The 22,436-nt window shown below is 37.5% G+C and overlaps 1 protein-coding gene across 2 annotated transcripts in view; it reads right to left on the bottom strand.

The window, feature by feature from the left end:
• Positions 1-22,191, bottom strand: part of LOC120537320 (tumor necrosis factor receptor superfamily member EDAR-like) — a 44,741-nt gene extending 22,550 nt beyond the window's left edge. Inside the window, exons 1-7 of one of the 2 annotated variants that reach the window (XM_039766186.1) lie at positions 22,109-22,191; positions 13,658-13,723; positions 8,472-8,585; positions 5,420-5,598; positions 4,291-4,391; positions 2,177-2,227; positions 1-114 (exon numbers count right to left, since the gene is read on the bottom strand). In XM_039766186.1, coding sequence (XP_039622120.1) covers positions 1-114; positions 2,177-2,227; positions 4,291-4,391; positions 5,420-5,598; positions 8,472-8,585; positions 13,658-13,690 — 592 coding nt within the window. In that variant the 5' untranslated portion in view covers positions 13,691-13,723; positions 22,109-22,191. The remainder of the gene's footprint in view (positions 115-2,176; positions 2,228-4,290; positions 4,392-5,419; positions 5,599-8,471; positions 8,586-13,657; positions 13,724-22,108) is intronic. The other variant, XM_039766187.1, reaches the window with a different exon arrangement.
• Positions 22,192-22,436: the final 245 nt, after the last annotated feature.

Here is a 22,436-nt window from a genome sequence, read left to right as displayed (position 1 = left end):
TGATCCTTCTCATGATGAAGGTAATGGCTGAGATCAGCAGCAACACTATGAATGTAAAGAACACTGAGCCAACAGCAATCATGAAGATGGGTGGAGCTGGTATTCGACTGGATTCTAAAGAAAATGTTACAGTGTTAAAAGCTATTTTTTCAGAGCTCTGGAACACATATTGCAAATAACAGTTTCCAAATTTCCCTTGTATCATGAAAACAAGGAAATTACCTACTGTAGCAGGTTAAGAGTGGATATATGTATGATGGACATGCATACATCCATTTATTTTCTTTACCCACTTTCTGCATCAAAAACACTGTCTTAGATGGGGCACTCACACACACACCCAGAGCCATCAGTTGCCATCTTGTACACATATATAAGAAATCTGAGGAAAACCAAACAACCTGCAGAAACTGGATATTTGGACAAAGTACAAACTACACGGAGACAGTAAAAGAGGCATAATATGAACTGTAGTGGATATATTGTCTATTTTAAAAAGAAGATTTTGATTTTCTTTTCTGAATATGTGGTGTCATGTGAAGAAATGTAAGAGTTATTTTTATGTATTCATAATACTAATGGGTGTCATAGTGGGTTGCTTTATCAGCTCAGAGGTCTAATATCATAGGTTTGAACCCCGTGCTGTCCATGTGGAGTTTGCAGGTTTCCCTATTCCCGTATTCCTCCAGGTATTCCAGTTTTTTGCAGCATCCCCAAAGACATGCTGGTTAGGTTGATTGGTGACTGTTTCCAGCATTGTGCCCCCTACTGGCCAAATAGGCTCCAGCACCCTGTGACCCAAAAATGGATTAAGAGTGTTAGAAAGTGTTATGTTATGAAGCTTGTAAAAATTGTTTTTAAATACCTATTTAAGAATGTCAGTATTGCCTGAAAGCACATTTACAATGGTTATCAATTGTGTTCTTTTTCACTTTTGATGCCATTAAGGATGCAAATCTTTACATATTCTTACATTATCAGGAAGAAGGTGCAAGCCAGGAGCTAACATGTGAGGGGTTCTTGTTTATTGAACATGCCAACACTTACTTAATGAGGTCCCAGACTGGTATACCAATTAAATTAACTCTGAGATATGGTAGGAATGTCCACATGACCACACTGGCATGAGGAGAGAGTGCAGCATTCATAAAGGCAGTGCTTAAATTGGAATGTCAACACAGAACTGTGGAGCTGAGAGGGAGGCAGCAGTGCTAAATGATGCTGCATCAATCATTATAAACATATATTTTTTAATTTTAGGGAATGTTTTTCATGTTGATCCAATATTGTTTATACTGTACATAAACCTTCCTCTTTAAGAAAAAAAAACAGATGAGGGTGAGGGTGAATGAATAAAAATAGTTAAACATACTTGGAACATGTATGCAATGTAGAAGACATTACTAAAAACATTACTGGGAGCAGTAGGTAGAAAACAGAAAATAAGAAGGGAACATTAGAATTTGGTCATGTAGTTTTAATCCTTAGATAAGACAGCATGTTAAAGTAATGCATTATTTTTTTGAGACATCAAACAATTAGAATTTGTGTTAAATCAAATGGATAAAAATAAAATGAATTTATTTTGAATTCAACTGTAGGTTAAATAAAAAATAAAATGGAGAATTTGGACTGCAGCAACTGGAGCAAACTGAACCCAGAGACATCAGAAACATCTTCAAGTGTCTCAATAAACTGACAAGCCAGAATGAAAAGAAGGTGGAGAGTCAACTGATTTGAAGGGCCTGATTGAAAAACTCTGGAATGCGGACAGGAGTTTAGGTGTCACCTAACCTGATGCTACATCTCAGGGGCCTGAAAAAGAAAAACAGGACGTGCAAATTTCATTTCACAAAAATTAGAGTAAAAAACAAAGAGGGAAGGTGCCAAAAATGTATATATTATTGAAATGAATTAAATGTTTAACAAAAGGTGTACTATCGGAGTATGCAACAAGGTAGGCCAGTCCTACAGTAATACACCTATATTTGGACAAAACAAAATTCTACTGATCATAAACTGGACAAAGGAGTTAGAAAATGGATAGATGGATGAATCAAAGAAACAAAGTTTAAAAGATGTTTTATATAAAACAAGACACACATGATGAAAGGATAAAATGTAGGGTAACAGTTTATAAAAGACAGAGGTGACTGAAGTTTTGCATTGAAGTTACCAGATGAAAGGTTTCCTTCGATCTGCGCTGTTGTGGTTGATGTTCTGGGATCTAGGCAAAAATATAAATATATCAGAGGAATAGTGCAATTGGAATATGTGCTCATAAACACAAAGGACATTAAATAAGAGCTCTTTACTGCTGGTAAATCTGCATTGTAGATTAGATTGCCATTTAATACTACACAGAGCTCTACAATGGTGTCTCCTGAGATGGAATTAGGAAGCTGAATAAATCTATTATCTTGTTTGCTAAGGGGATATTGTAAAAGAATATGAGAGTGAAGGCTCTTTGGGTGCAGCTCAGACACCACTGGACCAGTGGTCCATCCACAGCCACAGGGCACATGTGGAGAATCAAGGAAGGGAACCCTGACTTTGAGCTTCCTGAATGAACCCCAGAGACCAATGCTCATGCTCATATATATATGTATATGTATACTATTTACAGTGTATATTTTATAGTTTTGCGGTGGGCTGGCATCCTGCCTGGGGTTAGTTTCCTGCCTTGTGCCTGTGTTGGCTGGGATTGGCTCCAGCAGACCCCCGTGACCCTGTAGTTAGGATACAGCGGGTTGGATAATGGATGAATGGATGGATTTTATAGTTATATATATAAAAAAAGGAAAATAATATTGTATGTGTATGTTTGCATGTGTGTGTATATATATATATATATATATATATACATATATATATATATATACATATACACACGCAAACATACACATACAATATTATTTTCCTTTTTTTAAATGGGGGACAAAATAGGGTAGAAACAGAAAATCAATCATCATAAAATTAAACACATGTTAAAAAGAAACAATATCTGTAATTTTACATACATCAGAAAACAATTTTAAACTCCAAAGCAAACATGTTTATGTGGACAGATATTTTATATGTCTGTACTGTATGTTTATACTGGAGGTAGTTTGTGTTTTATTTTAAATTATATTGTATTTTTAGATCCTATACAGCACTCCAAGCCTATGTAAGATAAATTGTGCTGCACTTCGTATTGAATCAAACTGAATAAGCGCTCTTTGCCACTTTCATATTTGTGCGTAAGTGGCCACTAAGAGGCGCTGTCACACTTTCAATCACATAATGCATTGAAGGGGAATTCAAATATGTGATAGAAATATGTTGGCTTTGAAGTAACACAAATGTTGTTCCTCCAGGCTACTTACTAAGCACATTTTCAAAGATCATTGTCAATGAATTAGATAACAGATGACCAAAATTAACATTAAACACTGCAGTATTGATTTTCTGAATTTTAATTTTTTTCTGCTGCTCACAGTTTTGTTCAAGTATCCTTCTAACAGTTAATTTTACTTATTCCCTAAAGAATATATTATGGGTACGGAAATATCTTTTCAAATGTTCTCCTCAAAGACAACTGTTTTATGGATTTATAGGGATGTTAATTGCCTAATAAATTCCCTAGTACATCCGAATCTGTCATGTAATAAATATCCACACACTTAAGCATTGCCTTCACTGTCCTCATGTATAATCGATTAACTGGGCATTAGTTCTAATTGAGTGATTTAATGATACAATTACAGCCAATACACTATAACTGAAAACTGGGTCTCTGTTATTCTTTTGAGATAAAGGACTGAAATTTTATGCAGAAAACTTTACCAATGTTTAATGAAACTGAGTAAATTCAGAGATTATAATGGATGTTATAGTGCATCTTTGCATTGTGGAATAAATTTTAAAACCCACAGGAGTGCAGGAAGAACCGAAGATTGCACCGAGCTGGGAATTGTGCTGTCTGCTGGCATTATCATTGATCTGGGTCGTAGAGCCATCTAGATAACAAAGGGTGAAAAAGCTGGTGTCTTTGCTTCTGGGCACCCAAAATTTCCATGACCTATCAACTCAGCAGGCCCTAATAAAACAAGGTTTGTCTGTACATGTAGACTTTGGCAAAAGGACAGGCTTGCTGGAAGCAACTGAACAGCCTTACATTATTTAGAAAAAGGTTAGATCATAGCCTTTACAGTGCATTTTGCATATGAGATAGGATGTTAAAAGCCGAAGCTCATTATTTGCCTTGGGATTCATCATGAGTTAAAATGACAGTCCACTTGGAATTACCTGATGGAATTCTACCACCTTGACACTCGTAGCTACTGTCAGTTTGGCAGGGGAAGCAAACCTTCTCAGTATCCCCATCTGAACGTTTCACTTCGTAAAAACTGTTTGAAACACCACAGAATTTTAGTAAAAGACAAGTGAGCATTTATGTTTTAACATGAGGAATAAAACTGTAGTCACTTTGCCTCCCTACACTATATGCTCTGCAGGACCTTCAAGCTTGCACTGATCTGCCCAGCTGTGAAGCAGAAAAATAAATAATATTACCCTACTAACCTAATAATGGCTGTACTTAGATTATTTTCTCATCCCTTACACCTTGTGTCTTTAATCGGTATAGCATGTGTCAATGAAATGCCAATAAAGGTTAGAATAACAAAAAAGATCAATTTGTAAGTGCAACCTGTCCCGCCATGTGATGACTGCTGTGGTCAAAAATCAATTATTCAATGAATTATTTTGTGCTTTATATTTGTAGTTAGGATATAGCGGGTTGGATAATGGATGGATATTTGTAATTAATTTAGACCACTTCTCAGTAATCTGCTTTCACTTTCATGTTAATCAGTGTTTTTCTGTTAGTTAGCTGCAAAAAGCCAAATTATATCCACTGTGATTCAATACTGAATAACATTAAAATGTGAAAACTTTCAAGAGGCGAATACTCGTTATATTCACTGTATGTAAAATGCTAGATACACAAAACTGATTTATTATGTATTGACTCAAGCTGTTTCTGAAACCATAGTGAAACTGATGGAAGCACGGATGAGAGATGCAGTCCTAAAACAAGCTGGTAGTGTGACCTACAACCCAAGGTGCTACATGCCCTGTAAAAAATATGGAAGCTAATTCAATTCCCTTCCAAGTCAATGCCTGACCCACAAGAAGTTGTCTCCTGCCAGTTCTCCAGTTGTAGAAATATGAAAACATTTGTAATTTACGAGTTAAATACACTCAAACTTTGAAGAAAAGCATCAGCTGAATAAATACATGCGAATCAGATTGGATATCTTTCTAATTAGCCTAAAGCACAGCTCATGACTTTTACAGTCAGTAGATATCACTTTGGTCCTTAACAAAGAAGGAAAACTACAGAATTAAATTGTAAGTAAATGGCGATGCTTACCCTTTTTTGCATCTGCCACATTTGGAGTTGGAAATAGCCTTACAAGGTGCAATTTCCTCCCGATTCTCTACTGAACACTGTGTACAGCGACGACATGGATCCAAGCCATGTTCCGTGCTAAACCAGCCTTCTTTACACTCCACGCAGTAGGCCTCTGCTGCAAAGCCAGAGCCACACTCCTGCATGGGATAAAAACAAAAAACACACATGCTCAAAAAAGAATAAGCTCTGGCCTTTGTTTGTCAAAGCTGGTATGCAGTAGGCTGCAAATTGGGTGTGACCGAGTTCTAACTGACGGAAACTGATGCTTATCCTGCTAATTTCTATAAGGTCCTATTAGGCTGTGAGATTTCCAGATACTGTGTCTACACCGTGGAAAGTTTGGTTTTTGTGTTTAGGACAACAGCAAAAAGGCATTGTCTCTTTTGCTTGCTACTGAGATAATGTGCTCAGCAATTAAAGATGCTTCATGTTGCATTTAGTGAAAAACCTTTTACATATGGCTACAAAATCAAAACCACAGCAGATACTAGTGGGGACATCAGAGATAAGGGGATATGCAGAGCACATGGTCTGGAAAGTAGAGTTTAATTTTTCATAAGCCCTTTCAACAGACTAACTTTGTCAATGGATAACTGAAGTAAACAGAATGAACACTGTAGTGAGCATTTAATTTTATGTGTCTGCTCATAGATTCAGTGTTTTCCCAACTTACTTTCAGGATAAGATCCCAACAACGACGACGTGGGGTGCTATTCAAGACAGAAGATATACACTACAGACTAAAGCTGATGGCAGAGAGTGTGTCCAGATCTTCTTCTGATTAATCTATGCATTAGAAAAACTTTACATGCCATTTGTGTGGTAAATAACGTGGCATTATTATACATTCCTCTGAAGCCCTTGATTACACAATGATGCACTCAGTATTCCACAACCTAATGGCACCTTTCTGTATGAATAATTAAATGCAGCAGCACAGTCAGTGGTCTGGCAATGTAAGTGATTAGGAAAGAGGTCAGTACTGCCAGATGGAGTACTGCTCCACATGGGGTAAAGTCATCAGTGGAATCCCTCAGGGGTCTGTGCATTACTTTCTCTGATTTATATTAAAGACATTTACTCTGGTATAGTTAGTCAACTTGGCAAATTCGCAGATGACACTAAAATTGGAGGGATGGTAGACACAGAGGAAGCAGCAAATAGAATTCCAAAAAAGTGCTACACATTTGCAAAAGGAACATCAATTACAAATACAAGATGGTAGACACTGTCATCAGGCCCGCACCTGGGGCGGGTACAACCATGACACTTGTCAGGGGCCCGAGCTAGATAGGGGCCCGCCCTTTAAGTGGCGTTTTAAAATATACACACATATTTGAAATACAAAAGGGGCCCGAACTCTGTCAGCTGCCTGGGGCCCAGAATTTCCTAGGTGCGGGCCTGCTGTCATACAGGAAGCAACCTCAGAAAAGGATTTAAGGGTATCTGCTGATGCAACATTTTCATCAACTAAGCAATGCACAGAAGCAACTAAAAAGGCAAAAAATTTTAGCTTATATCATTAAAACTGTTGAATTTAAATCAAGGGATGCTAAGCTCAAACTATATAATACACTAGTAAGACCACATCCAGAGTATTGTGTGCAGTTGTGGTCACCACAGTACAAAAAAGACATAGCAGTGCCAAGAAATAAAGACATGTCCTACTCTGACAGACTCAGAGAATTAAACCTGTCTAGTCTCAGCCTAATCCAGGTATTTAAAATTCTCAAAGGCATTGATAAACTAGATCTAGCAACATTCTTTCGGCTTTAGGGTGAATCATGAACTTGAGGACATAAATGGAAATTAAGGAGATGTGTATTTAAAACTGAAGTCTGGAAGCACTTCTTTACGCAAAGAGTTGTGGGACCCCTGGAGCAAACTACCGAGACATAGAATTGAAACAGAAACCTTGACTACTGATTTAAGAAAAATAAGGATGAGATATTGGGACAGCTTAGCTATTAACTAAACAAACTGAATGGTCTCCTCTCCTCTCGTTTGTCAAATTTCTTATGCCCTTATGATTAGGCAAGCTCTGTGCCCATAGGACATATGCATACCAATGACATAAGAGATCTTCCAGCAGCCACTGACCACAACACATGTATTCATTCTATGCATCTGGATGTGCACAGCATTGCTGTGGGTACATAGGGCATTTGCAAGCATTCCTCTGCTATATATCTGAGGTCCATTTACTGGTGAACTCTGGCGACCATGTAGAAGAGCAAGTATCACAGTAAATGAAGGAGGTCAGAATACTGGCTTATACAGTAAGTTATAAACATGCAGGTACCCATTTGAAATGGCTGCCATACCAAGGTGGCAATGGCCACTGCCTTTGGGTCTTAAGATGACTAAAACTTAGTAAGAGGGTCCAGGAATGTTATGGAATCTGTGTCTAATAGGTCTCAGAAAGAATGGCTGCTTCACCCTTTATTTTGGGACTGTTGATGTGTTGATAGCATGTGACAGGATCCTAAAAAGAACACAAAAATTGGCCGCGGAGAGGCGAGGGAACACAAATTGCAAAGAAGTAGCAGAACATAAGGAGCTGTTTACTTTTATCAGTGCCTTTGATATATAAACATAGGTAGTAGATATTTATTAAGCTGGCAAGAATTGGTTTTAAATTTTTTATTTCTGCGATACTTCCTTGTGTTGCTTTGGGCGTGAATCTCCATATATGGCGAGTCACGCACTGAGCATTAAAATATCCAGTTGTGCAGATGCGTTTGAGCACATTTTCATGATGCATCATTTCTGTAACCAACTAACCAGTGACAATTACGATTACCTGAATGCCACAATAAAAGCATATTTTGGATTATACTGTTTTTTTCAGTGTTATTTGTTTAAATGTGTCTAAACCTGAATATTGGCAAAGTGAAAAGCATGCAGGGGAGGCTACTAACATGCATAACATCAGTAGTGTGAGAAACAGATATGATATCATTGGGTAAATGATGTGTTAGTAGGCAGACTTTCCCCTTCAGCTCCGCACCTCACTGAGTTCCTGCCCTTTTGGACACCTTTTACATTCTTTACAGGCTCCATCCGCAGCTTGATACTGAGTTTCACTACATCCAGAGCACCCAGAGCAGATAAGACCCAGAACCTAGACACAAGGATAGAAAGATAAAGTGACTGTGAGTAAAAGGAACATGTAGAAGAGAGGAAAGGACAGAGAACTGCTAGAAGCAAAAGTAATTACAGTGGATCATCACAAACAGCTTTCACCAGCAATAATAACCATGAAGAAATGCGAGAGACCCATGCAAAGTGTCACCACATGTTTTGCACAATTCCAAAAGCATGATGAGCTTTGACAGCCGGAGAAAATGGAATAAAGTATGTAACTTCCCACAGAATTTCAGAAAAAAATCTTATTTCCCATTGAAAGCATTAAAGAAACATTTAAATATATTCTACAATGCCCAAACAGAAAAGATGTTAAATGCTGAATTTATATACCTTTCTCTGTGAAATAACAATACCAGCAATCAAACAAATGTATAATATGCTTCTCTAGATTAACAGTTACTGCGAGTGCTGAACATTCACTGGAGATCTGAGGAAACATCACGACACAGGTGGATATCATAAGTGGTGTTTGGATTTTTCCTTATGCGTATTTGTTTTCCTCTTGCTGCCTTGCCATTGTTCTTTTTAGATTTTCTTTTGTGTTTCTTCTTTTCTGCCAGTCCCTTGCTCTTTGTTGTCATGGGGGCTTCTACTTAATTTACAAACCTTTAATCTTTTACTTTGTATTTTTGTCTTTAAACTTATGTCTTTTGGGTATTGTTGGTTTACACTAGAGCTTTGTTTTTAAGGATTTTGATTTTTAGTTTACACACTTTGACTTTTGGTTAATTATGTGACACGTTTGTTATCTGGGTTTGTTGCAAAATTTTTGGGCTCTTTATTTTTATGAGCTCTACTACCCATTTTAGACTGGGGAATCTCTTTATTCACACATTTTGCATTTGTTTTTGTTTTGTAAAAGTTAGTTTATTTTCAGGTGTTTTTGTGCCAGCATTTTTTCTTCTACCACCATTTTGGGGTCCGACTGTCAATAGTTGCTGCGTATTACCATGTGGAGACAGCTGGAAGTGCACAAAGTACAACATCACCATCGCAACAATATAAAGGTCAGAGATGTACATTTCTTGGTTGTCCAAGACAGTGCATACAATTTATTAAAACTCTATTTGAATTGTGGCTCTAGATATTTTTGCTCTTGTCTTCTAACTATGATATTGCTTAGCATTTGCACATCGCTGTCATTTGGATCTCTCAGGTTTTTTTTACTCAGTTTTTCTTGTTGTTGACCACATTCATTCTTTTCTTTTGTTTTACAATTTCCTGCCATATTTTACTTTTAAGTAGAATAACTTTTTGTGAATTAAATTTAGTACTTTTTCCTCTTTTTGCTTATTTTTGTTTTTAAACTTATATTTTTGTGGTTTTGATTTCTTAATTCTTGATTTAATTTATTAAATTAAGTTAAATATTTTTGAGTAGGTTAGAAGTTTTGAGGTTTTAGATCTTCTCAGTTTGGAAAATACGGCACGTCTTAACATTTTAAATAGTGACACATTCAATGAGTGATGCTTTGCTATCTGACTTCCTCCCCAGAAAATACTGAGTGGCTCATCTGCAAGTAGTAATAGATCTTTCTTCCTCAAGGATTAATAGACTTTCTCTTAATGGTGCAGGACAGCTTGGAATTTAAGGAAGGACTCCTCTTTGTGGACTGCATAGCCTGGCATACTGACTACAGAACAGCCAGCAGTGGCATGTCACTTCCATCTCCACACTGCTGTGCCTTGCTAATTGTTATGTGAAAATGCATACACAATCTAGAGGAGAACTTAAAATTATTACAATATTTACTTTTTTTTTACTTCAGCTGGGGAAAGAATAGGTACAGTTTATGTGTTCAACTCAATTATTTTGTTTCCTCAATGCCTGTTAACTTGATGTACCTGCTCATCATTCTCGAATGGCCGTGCACAATACACAAATACAGTTGTAGACAGCGGTCTTACTGACCACAAATGTCTCTCTCACAAGTGGTTAGTTTGTATAAATCTATGGCAGTGTGCTTCCAGGACTTAAACTTGCGTTATTGGTGGCTACCTGATTTGTTTAAATTTCTCTTTTATGTATTTTTTGTTCATTGTTAATGTTATCATTTGTTATTATTGCTATTTATCTATATTACTTGCCTAATTAAATATCTTATGTTAATTTAGTTTCTATGTGTGCAATTATGTTCTCCTATGTTTTTAAGTATTTGGTAGGTGGTTCCCCCGTGGGGTTGGCAACCCTTACCTCACCACTAATGGACTGCCTCCAGCCAATAAAGAAAGGTTGAGTATTGTAGTCCCTTGAGGTTCATCTAAATGCACTCAAGTGCAGGTGGTTTTGTCTTTCCTTTAAATATTGCTCATTATGTTCTCTGGATTTACTGGTTTTACTAACATTTATTAGATTACAATTGGATTGAGTTTAAGGAACTCATTTGCCTCCTTTTCGCTCTTTTGTGTTTTTTATCACATTTTCTATTTTGTGTAAATAAAACCTCTCTTTTATAAAAATTCATTTTTGCCATGCTCTTTACAAACCATGGTTTGACAGTTCTCCTCTCTTTTGTTGGGCATTTTGATTAGGTATTGTGACTATTCCGATATTCTGGAATATTCTGAAGCTAAAGTGTCATTTGTTTAGGTGCAGACCGAAGCCAGCCATTTTTTGTAGTCGCTCGGGCTGCTGAAAACAAGCTTTTTCTGGGCAGGCTTAGTTGGGTGTTGGCCTGTTTTTGGCTCCATTTTAGAGGCCTTACACCTTGCTATTGTTGTATTCTGGGAATCACAACATTGAATGAGTTTACATGTACACACATAACCAGGAGAAGGTGAGTAACCTGGTTAAGGCAGAAACCTGATTTCTTAAAAACACGCATTTACATGTGTAGGTGATATTCTGGAGTGCTCCTTTGACAAAGCACTCCAATGTCATTTAAATGTGCAAAAAAGAGTTAAACGTTATTATTGGCCACCATGACTCTGAAAACAAGCATGAAGCCTGTAATAATTTACTTGTGTTTAATAAATATTTAGTTCTTTATGAACTCTGAAGTAAATAACATTCATCCACTTTTTATATCTTTAAACTGAGCCCCCAATGATTCGATGTATGAACATTGGCAGTTGCGTCACCCAGTCACACTGTTTCAACATATCTATAGCAAATAGCTGGGCTAAAACTAAACTGACACTTTATTAATATGGTTCTGTTAACAGATTGCATGTAGAACACTCTCCTGCTTGGCTGTGCAATTGAGCTCCGCAAAGAAGCAGGGCATCTGTACTTGTGCTTCTTGCTTTATACCCAGTGCTACTGGGATAATAATGATGTAGATATTTTTACTTAAATAAAATAAATATTGTGTTAGGTTACTTGTTAGTTTAAAAAATAACCACACTAAATTAGGCATGTTGCTCTCGAAATCGTGCTACTGCGCTTAGCACTGCATGATCAGCTCCTCAACATAAGTTTATCGATTTCTGAAATATTCTGACAGATTGTTTAAACCAGGAGAAGGAACGATTTCCCTCAGGAAATTGATCTTGTGGACGCTTCCATCTGTGACTGTTTAAAGTGTGTTTAAAGCTAATTAGTCAAACAGAGTGCAATGGACATCCTAAATTTTCCACTACCAGTACCAGTGCTATAAAATACATTCAAATTTGAAGAAGGTGTGTGGTCGAGTGTTGTCATGTTTGAAACGTCAACTGCACTTATATACATCTACTTTCAAGAATGGGTTGTGGGACAGAGGACCCTTGGTGATGGACAGTGATAAGCAGCTTTGCAAGGAATTTAGAGAAATCTGGCAAAATCACAATCATTTTCAGGAACTTTGAACTCCATGAAACACACTGACGTTAAAAGAGAAGATGGAACAGAACTAGCTTTGAGTGAATTATAATGGTGCAATAGTCTTATAAGCATCCCAGAGGGCTAGGGAAGTGTCTGCCACATATGCTGGACTAATTACTGTGGACAAAAGTGTTATGTGAGGTGTGAGGGTCAAGTGGAAATCACTGCGCCACTGTGCATCAAACAACATAAGACGCAGACAAAGGATAACCTTAAACAATGAACATCAAATGGCCACAAACTAACAATAAGTAAAAAAAAAAAATATATCATTGCATTACAGAGATCCAGTCTCGGAGCTCACATTGGCTGTGCCTCAGAATCGTGGTGTGCGATTGGCTAATTCCATTATTTGAAGTTATGCTCAGGGCGCAGCTCTAATGTCTTTGTTGTGTCCAATCTATATGTGCAGATACTTTGCACTTTTTATTCTTCCACCAAGAAGTTAGAATCCCCTTCTAAATAGTAATGAATCTTTTTTTTATTGTTATTATTCCAACAGGGTCTCGAGGCTGGAGTGTTCCTTTAAGGCTTGTTTTAACTGGTAAGGGCAGCACATGGCTAATTATGCATCTAAATTAGCCATGCAGTCCTGCAGTCACAAGGATCCGTGTTATATACAGTATATTCAGTGGCAGTACTCATAACATTCTCATTACGGCAAGCTAATGTACTCCTCAAATGAGTTTTGGAGGTATGCTCTGTAACCCTAATGGGGTATAAGATGGAGCACCATTTGTCATGGAACAAAAAATGTAGAAAAACTCCAGTACCTCTGAGTTGTACAGTATTTGCTTATTACATTGGTCATTTTAATACTATAAGAATTAATTAACTTTTTAATACTATATTAGATTTTGTTAATATAGTTTTGTTTTGTAAATAAATACAACTATTCACTAAACTAACCTACTTTATATCATTTTTAAAGTTATCCACCTTTTCTCTTATCCGTCATGGCCTCGGTCTTGCCCCCTGATGGATAATTGAGGTTTTACTGTATTTATAACACCATTTTGTTGCTATATGGACTGAGGTCCTAAAAGTGACTGCCCCAATTTCCTATGAAGTGCCAATATCAGATGTTACATAAGTGCTAGAGGTCTCCTCCATGAGGAATAACTCTTACCATTAAGCTGAACAGAGACACTCACTCTTCTTTTCAGACAATTGCACTAGCAAGAGAAAGGTATACACGTGACAGATGAGGTGAGAAATGAATAAACACTCCGTAAAACCTACCAGCAATTTCAAAAGAATGGATGGATAGCCCATTATGCCAGATCCCCCTGTTTTTTGCAGCTAGTGCTGGAATAAAATCAGAAAAATACCAAAATCAATATTCCATCCAATTAAACACATTTTCCACCAGTTTTCTTTTGCAATACAGTACTTTCCTGTTACCTGTCTGAGACACTTTTTCTAATATGATGTAAAGTGGGATATTTCTGTATGTGTGAAATAAATCTTACTGTCTCACTCGATATGTTATCTAAGCCAAAAGTTTTTCTGTGTGTTTGGGGTATGGGGGTTGTTGTTTGTTTTTATTACAGTATTATTTTTTTTTAACTTCTGTAAAACTTTAATTTCCCCCTGGGGACAAATAATCAAACTATTTCTCTACATCTGTCTATCTGTGATACAGTAATGGTATATGTATTTTATACTGCTACCCCTAAACTGTCAGGGCCAAAACATTTTTGTTTAATTGTTGAATTTCTCTGCTTTCCTCTCATTGCATTTCCCACTGACTTCTGTGTCTCACAGAGACAGAAAACCTGCATTCTTGCACTATTAATAGGAGTTTGGTTAGGATAAACCTGTTAAATAGTGATGTGCAATGAATGAGCAAACTAGTTCTTTTGTACTTGTCTTGGGTTCTGAACAAATATACTGGTACAATAACATTGAAGAATAAGTCCTTTCAAGGTATGTGCAATGCATGCTACATTTTATATTGCATTCTGTGAAAGTAGGGAGCCATCATCTTAACTTCACTTAAATGCCTGCTGTCTTTGGGAAACAATCTATCAAAAACTGTTTCAGCAAAACAGTCATGATGACAACTAGCCAATGACTGACTTGGTAGATGACACCAAGCACCTCCCATTGATCAGTTCACTCTGACCATCTCAGATTGAATGAACCAGCATGACCCTACTGATCTGGAGAACCACTGCAAGTTCAATCACGAACTGCAGACAAGAGACTCGCAGTACATTGAATCTCAGTTCAGTTCACTGATGATATGTGTTGCATCAGAAAAGACTGATATAAAACAAAGAAACTGCAGGAAATTACAGTGTGTGATACAGAGAAAGATCAAAACTGACATTTACTAAAGTAAAATGACATCTGTTGTTAATCCTGTTTGCATTTGTACAAAAGACACAAAAATTGACAGAGGGCCATCTACTAGAAATTGTTAATAATTTTATGGAGCTACATTTATAAATGTATTATTATAATATGAACAACACAACTTTGCTAGCCTATGGTTTAACTGCAGCATACACTAACAGCATATTACAGGCACATAGAACTTTGTCATACACAACATATCTCATTCTGTTTATATATTATATATTATACGCTAGTTAAATCCAAAACTGAAATCAATTTTATTTAGTCATAAAAGATGGAATCACTCACATGTGTTTCTTTTGACATCCAGGCCATAAAATGTTTGTTTGATTATTATTATTATGTGTGAATTATTTATTTTGTTGCTTGATTTTTATATTGTTTATATTGTTTGGTGCTTAAAGTTGTTACACTATTCTAGATTTTAAACTAAGATATAGCTTGGTGCTGTATTGGAAATGAATGAATCAGTGATTCAAAGATTCTAATCATTCTTGTGAACTGAACTAAATAAATCACAAATCACGAAAAGTTTTGCATGTCACTACTGTTTACTTCTCTAGTGTCATGAGAGTTTCCTGCCTTGGAAAGCTCTTGTGGAGGACTGCTGGCTTCCCATGCCGGTCCTCACCCCCGGGCCGCCAGGAGGAGCTCTCCCGACAGCAGGATCGTGCCCCGAGGTCCAGCAGGGCCTTATGGACTTTATAGTATTTATACACAGCCCTGTTGGATACCTTGGGGACCACCAGGAGTCGCTGTGGGGGCTTATGGGCTCTGTGATGCCTTATGACCCCGGAGAAGGAATGTCGTGCTCCTGGGTTAAAGTAATGGATTGATTGCCCTGACCCGGACGGAGTAAGGAACTGTGGACTGCTGGGACAGGAACACCTCCGGGTCAGGGGCTATAAAAGGATGAAGGCTCAGTCCAGATGCTTTGCTGTGCTGGGAGGGAGAGGAGCAAAGTGTCTGGGCGAGGAGGAGTGATTAGTGTACTGTGTTGGAATTAGTGATTTTCTATGAGTAGTGTGGAGGGTGCTTGGTGCACTGAGAAGAATAATAAAAGTCTTGGACTTTTACCTGGTGTCTGGAGTTGTACCTGAGGGTTCAAGGGAGCACTAGTGCCCCCTACTGCCACACTCTCTTTGTAGAATTCATTATCTGCTGCATTGTTTTCTTGATTTCTAGACCTTGGTCTTTGGATGGAAATATGACTTACCGGATTATGTTTTGATTGATGTTAGTCCAAAAATTATTCAATCTGTGTTTCTTCAGCTTTTAAAAAAATTATTCCAATACACTTTTACCTTATAACATCTAGCATCTTGACACTGTGTGAAATTAATTTCAGGTTATTATAGCACCAAAGGGGCAGCTGGATGTAAAAATTACATTTTGAAAAGGTTTATTAAGAGAACAAAACACAAAACGGTAAAACAAAATTCAGCCAGCAGTACAATCAATACAATAATATTGTGTTCTAAAAATTTTTTTACGTAAGTCAAGTTGAACAGCTGATCCTTTTCACTAACGAATATAAAGAACTAAAGGACAAGAGTCCTGTCTGAAGTAGTTGTTCATATCTATTATTACTGAATGAATTAATTCTTGCCAAATTCTGAAAAGCTTAAAGTTTAATTAAAGTAACTTGCCCATCTTCCCTTGTCTTCCATTAAGATTTATACTAGTTACTTTTAAGAAGATACATAAAGTGTTTCAAGGAATTTATCCCCAGACGATCTGATGGGATGGTGGGAAAGGGATCTTTTAATTAAAATTGCAGATAAGGAATTAAATTCTGTCACACATTAAAATTTTTCTTCAGTTTGTGCTGTATTGCACCTTAAAACTGTAAGTTGCTGACATACTGTATATCTTGTTTAAAAATCGAATGAAATGTAGCCAATGTGATACAATATACCGCTATATAATTTTTTTCTGGTTTTGGGGGTTTTGTTGTAAATAGAATTGTGTTTTTTTACTTCATCTTGCTTTACTTTGGATTTGGCCATCTTGAGTCTAGATGCATTGTTGGGTCACTAGGGAGACTTTCCCAGAAGGTGTACATTATGACATCATCAGCATGACCCTTTAAGTACTGGCACAGTGGATCCAATCCTATTCGAGTCTACAAATAAATCATAACAAACTTCTGTGAGCTTGCATGCTTTTTGTTGGTTAAGATTCTCTATTTAAAGATCTTTGCTAAATATTTTACGAATTTGATTTTTTACTTTCCTTTTTTTAGGTTTTGCTGAAAGATAGAACGGATTCACTGGTTTTGGAAATTGGCATTGGTCCTGACATTCCTTTCATCTCCTGGGGCCTCATGTATAAACGGTGTGTATGTGCAAAAAATTTTGCGTATGTCCATTTTCACCCTCACTTCAAGGTGTATAAAAACTAAACTTTCCGTGAAGCCACACACATTTTCACAACAGCCTCAGACCTTATGTACGCACGTTTCTGCTCGTTTTTGCAAACTGGCAGCACCCAGTGTCAAAAGCAGTGCTACTCTTTCTATGCTCTACTTTTCTTTTTTAGATTCACATCTATGATGCAGGTTTTATCAAATACACCAAAATTTATTGCATATCGTTTACACATTTAATTCACTTGATTGTAAACATTCTGTAACTATATTTTGGTGCATGGAATGGCCAAACTATTCGAACTATCATGGCTGCCCTAACTTGTACCTGCACAGATGCGCTATGATGAACCTGACCCTGACCCACCAAGTGATCAGCCAGACCGGACAGTGTTAAACTTCATTTGAATGTAATTAGCAGAATGTAAAAACAGGTAATCAGATGCAACATTTTTTTTAACCAATTCATTTCATTTGTAGTCAATTAGTACAGACCTTATATTCCTTAGTTCATTGGCCACATCTCATACAGCACCAACTATTGCATTTTGTAACTCCCGACATAACAAATGGAGACATTTTTCCTTGTCTCCACTTCGCATTTGCTGAAATTCTTCTTTTTTCATGTGCCTTATCCATTGTTTTTTAACCAAACTCTGAATGGAAGATGATATTTATATTGATTTGCATACTAAAAATACGTGAAATTCTGAAAGGAGTCAGGGTGGAGCTGTACGTGCATGTATGTACATTAAATTTCATGTTTGCTGGAATTTATGAAGTGGAAGTACGTGGAACTTGGTGTACACACTGATTTACGCATCTAGATTTTTTTCTATGTATGCACATTTCCATTTTTTGTCCATATGTCAATTTTGCGCATGGTATTATATATGAGGCCCCTGGTCACGGAATTATGATTAGTCTGTCAGATGTAGTAGAACAACACAATGTCATCAAGTACCCACCTTGTTACTTCAAACGGTTTAGAAATGTTCTACACTCAGTCCATTTTGGTTTAATATTTTTGCATATCTGTATGACAGCATTTGATCTAAAATCACTTCCTGTTACAAAACAGGTGTATTTGGAGAAACATCACCTGAGATAACATTGTACAAATCTATTGTTGTAAAGGACAGCCGGGTTCCATGCCCGGCAGGGACTCCCCTGCTGCTTATGTTCTGGGGGAGCCACCATGGGCATTCCAGTACCTCCCCCGGGACGCTTGGTGGCAGCCTCCCTGGCCAACGGTGATTCCCCAACCGCCCGCAAGGCTCCATGGGAGATGGAGTCCTCCACAGCTTGGTTGGGGCCCGGGGTGGCCGCTAGGGGGGGCTATCTGCTTCCCACAGCCCGGCTGGACGAGTCTTCAGCCCCACCCGGAAGTGCAATTAGGACCAGGTGGTTAATCACCTGGAACGCATCCGGGTGGGCTATAAAAGGGCCCAGCCACCACCACTCGACGAGCCAGAGTTGGGAGGAAGAAGACGAAGCTTGTCTGGGAGGAGTGGTGGAGCGACGTGAAGAATTGTGTTTTGTGCTTTGTGACTGTGTTTGGGCTGTGTGGCACGGGGAAGACGTGTCCCACAGCTGAAGAAAATAAAAGTCTTTGTACTTTTTATACAGGCCTCCGTATCTTTCTGTGTCGGGTCAGGCGCCTATATAGCGCCTTTGTTACAGTATCCTTTACAACTCTGCTTACTAATGAATTCTCATTTTGCTTAAAAGAAAAAATCTCTCCTACCATACCTCAATGGAAAATAATATCTTATATTATCTTAATCTGGGAATATTTAATTTTCTCTGCAAGTAAATGCTTCGAAATGTATTCATTTCGGCAGGCAAACACATTATGTTTGGCATTCCAAAAGTACTGGGTCCTCATGTATAAACGGTGCGTACGCACAAAAATGTTGCGTATGCCCGTTCCCACGCTCACGTCGAGATGACTTGGCGTAAAGCCGCTCACATTTTCATGGCAGTCTAACACCATGCGTATGCTTTTTTCTGCTCTGTTTTGCAGATTGGGAGCACCCAGCATCAAAGCAGTGCTACTGTTTTTGTGTCATTTACCTTTCTTTTACATACTCCCATCCATGACGCGGGCTTTATCAAATAGACTGAAATGAATTGCATATTGCAGAAACAAGATTTTTTTTTCTAGAATGTTCTGGTATGGCTGTAGCAAGCATTCGGTCTTATACTGAGGGCACTCAACTCAGGGAGAAAAGGAGGGTCTGAAAAGGGCATTTATACTGCACTCAGATTTAAAAATTTGCTGAACAGTGGGAAACAAATTATAAAATATTGCTCTTGGGAGCAGGACATGATAACTTTTTTGGTACATACAAGGTGAATAAAAGTTATGAAGCTTAGGATAGAAGAAGGTAAAATATAAAATAAAGATAAAAAAGCTGAAATAAGAATGACCAGAAGAATCTGTGGTTCTTCTCTGAGTGAAACAAAGACAAGTGCATAGTTGTGAGAAAGTACGTTTGTAAAACCAATAATACGGAAGAGAGCAGGTTGGCTTGGAACATATAGAACACAACTAGATAAAGAAGTGCAATGTAATGAAAGCAGAGGAAATGAGGCACAGGACAACATGGCTGGATGTAGTGGTAATTGATGCAGTAACATGTTTAGAATGAATTTCAAGTCTGTAAAAAGTGAAAGAATTAATTTGGGACAACAGTGTCTTACAGAAAATGGTTTCAGTTGTATTGGGAGGAAGAAAGAGAGTGATGCATGATTATTAACATGGAGTGTGTTTCCTTTAGAATGGAAGAGAAGCAGTCAGAAGATCAACAACCCCACTTCCAGTACAACTGCTGCAAACCTCATCAGTTCCAGTGACCAAGATACTCAAATCTCTCAACCACAAGCCACCATTCTTTGTTGGACCTGCTTTGGAAATGGAGAGTGCTCTGTCTCTAAAGTAATATTTCTGGTAACTTAGAGGCACTAATGACTTTTTGATTCAGGACATGAAATGGGCTGTCCAAACGGAGAGCCAACTGTTTTTCCCTTGTGTCTGGTGTTACTCTTTACTGGGTAAAGCGAGATGTTAACCAATATTGGTGGTCACAATAGTTTAATACCAGATTTCTTCATAATTCAAACTTGAGGAGTCAACTTAAGTATTTAAACGTTGTTGACATGTAAACTAAATGTCCTTGCGATGGCAAGAAAATGGCGCTTGGGTAACATATTGACATTGGAAGAATAACAACACTCTCTGAAGCTTCTTGACCAGGGTAAAAGTACACCAGTCACGCCGTCTCCTTTTATTACAAAAAAATAAAAATAAAAAATAAAATAAGATCCTTTACATACACATGCGCACCACCGTGCACCAAAATCATGTGAGCAGTTAATAAGGGGAACACCTCTTTCAATTGAGAGCATTTTACTACTATATGCCAACAAACGTGTACAGAAATCTCAAGAGCTATACATTCTGTGATGGTGGCATTTGGAATACCTAAACTACTATACATCACCAATAACAAGCAGTACAATAAACTTTGGTTGATTTAATTATTTTTAGCAAGCATACACTAAAAACATGCAAAGAAATTAATCAACTCAAAATGAATTTAGGAGTGCTATTTAGTCACACCAAGTCTGCTATAGTTGAGGAGGGGTGGTAAAGTCATCTGAATAATCCATGATTGCTTGACTTAAAATGATGGTTTTCTATTACAACTCATCAAAACACATTGTAAATAAAATTGCGCTACACTTGCTCAGTTTAGTATTCAGCAGGACTCTTCTGCAGAAGCTTTGCAAGATACAATGATATGAATGCAACTGTAGTTTTATTACTGTTGATCCGGAAAATCAGGAATTCACACCTGGCAATAAGTTACTAAAGTTGGTGATGGATCATATTCCAAAATCTTACAGTGGGGCATTTCATTAGACAGAGAGATGGGAACTATTAGTTATCGTGGGATAAGAAAATATGAGACGCAGGAGGAAGCCCAGGTTCACAAAGGACAACACATTGGACACAGAGAGGTTTCAATTTTCACACAAATTGATGGGGAATCAAATGTAGGCTGCCAAAGCCCACGGGCAACAGCGTCACTCTTAGTCACCCATATGAGGATGTTCTGTGTTTTGCAGAATTGCACTGAACCGTTGCAGTCCATTACTAAGTAGGAAACAATTAAAAAAATTATTTTTATTTGCATTCATCCCCTATAATCACTGATGCCGAAAAGTGAGAGCAATATAGTACATCATTATTTCAAAACATTACTTAATATATTTGCATAATTTTAACCCAAGGCAATGTACTGCTTTATTATTTTTTCGTTTTTTTGTAAATATATTTAATTGCCTTGTTTGCTTGTTTAATAGAATGATAGGGCTGTAAGCTGCGTAGTACATTTTTAGAAATCATATGAAGGTAAAGGTAGGATACAATTAACTAAACTATTTCATGAAAGTATCAGCATCAAGTGTACGAATAAGGTTATAAAACAGCCAGGATACACAAATAAGCAAAAGATAAACAATCAAAGGAAGCAATAAGAAGATTCAAACAGGTTTGTTGGGTCGTTGTTATTTCGAGTACGGAGTACAGTGAGCCTACTTGTGCTAATCGACTCCTCGCCCCTATCCAGCACACCAGCCGTACCTCGAAACTACTGAAATAACTACCCTAACTTTAAACTGTTACTCGGCGAATTAAATTATTAGAAAAGCTCACATGACGAATATATAACCTTAGCTTTATGTGTTGGAAATTTTAAAAAGTGCATTTACAATAAAAAGAAGTCTATTTCAACAGAAATACACCTGCTTAAATTTGTTGAGTTAAAATGACACTAACAAAGCACTTGATATCCACAAAATCATTTATGCCATGCAATACAGTTTCATTAAATGTTGTAGACATGCTTTGATAATTCACGTTATTGCACCGCAAACGCACCATACCGACTTACCTTCAAAGTCTTTTCGTCTCCCTACTTTTTGAAGAGGCTTCTCCCCAGTCCCGACGCTACCTCTCAGCTCAAATCACATTCCAGGGCGCAGAAATTGGAATTATAAAGGGGAGGAGATTAAGCATTCGGACAATTATTGATTGGCCGAAGACAGTTTTAGATCCGCCCCTTGTGGTATCCGCCCCCCAGCACCGAGACATGGTCAAGTTCGCAACAACGGACCTTTTTCACAGTAAAGACTTCCTCCTCTTTTCCCCATTAACCGACGAACAATGGCTTCTGCTTTTGTGATATAATGTTTATACAGACCAGTACTGTGGAGTGGTCG

Source organism: Polypterus senegalus, chromosome 10 (assembly GCF_016835505.1).
Source record: "Polypterus senegalus isolate Bchr_013 chromosome 10, ASM1683550v1, whole genome shotgun sequence".
NCBI lineage: Eukaryota > Metazoa > Chordata > Cladistia > Polypteriformes > Polypteridae > Polypterus > Polypterus senegalus.
Note: the sequence above shows the minus strand (reverse complement) of the source record. Positions and strands in the feature narration are given on the sequence as shown.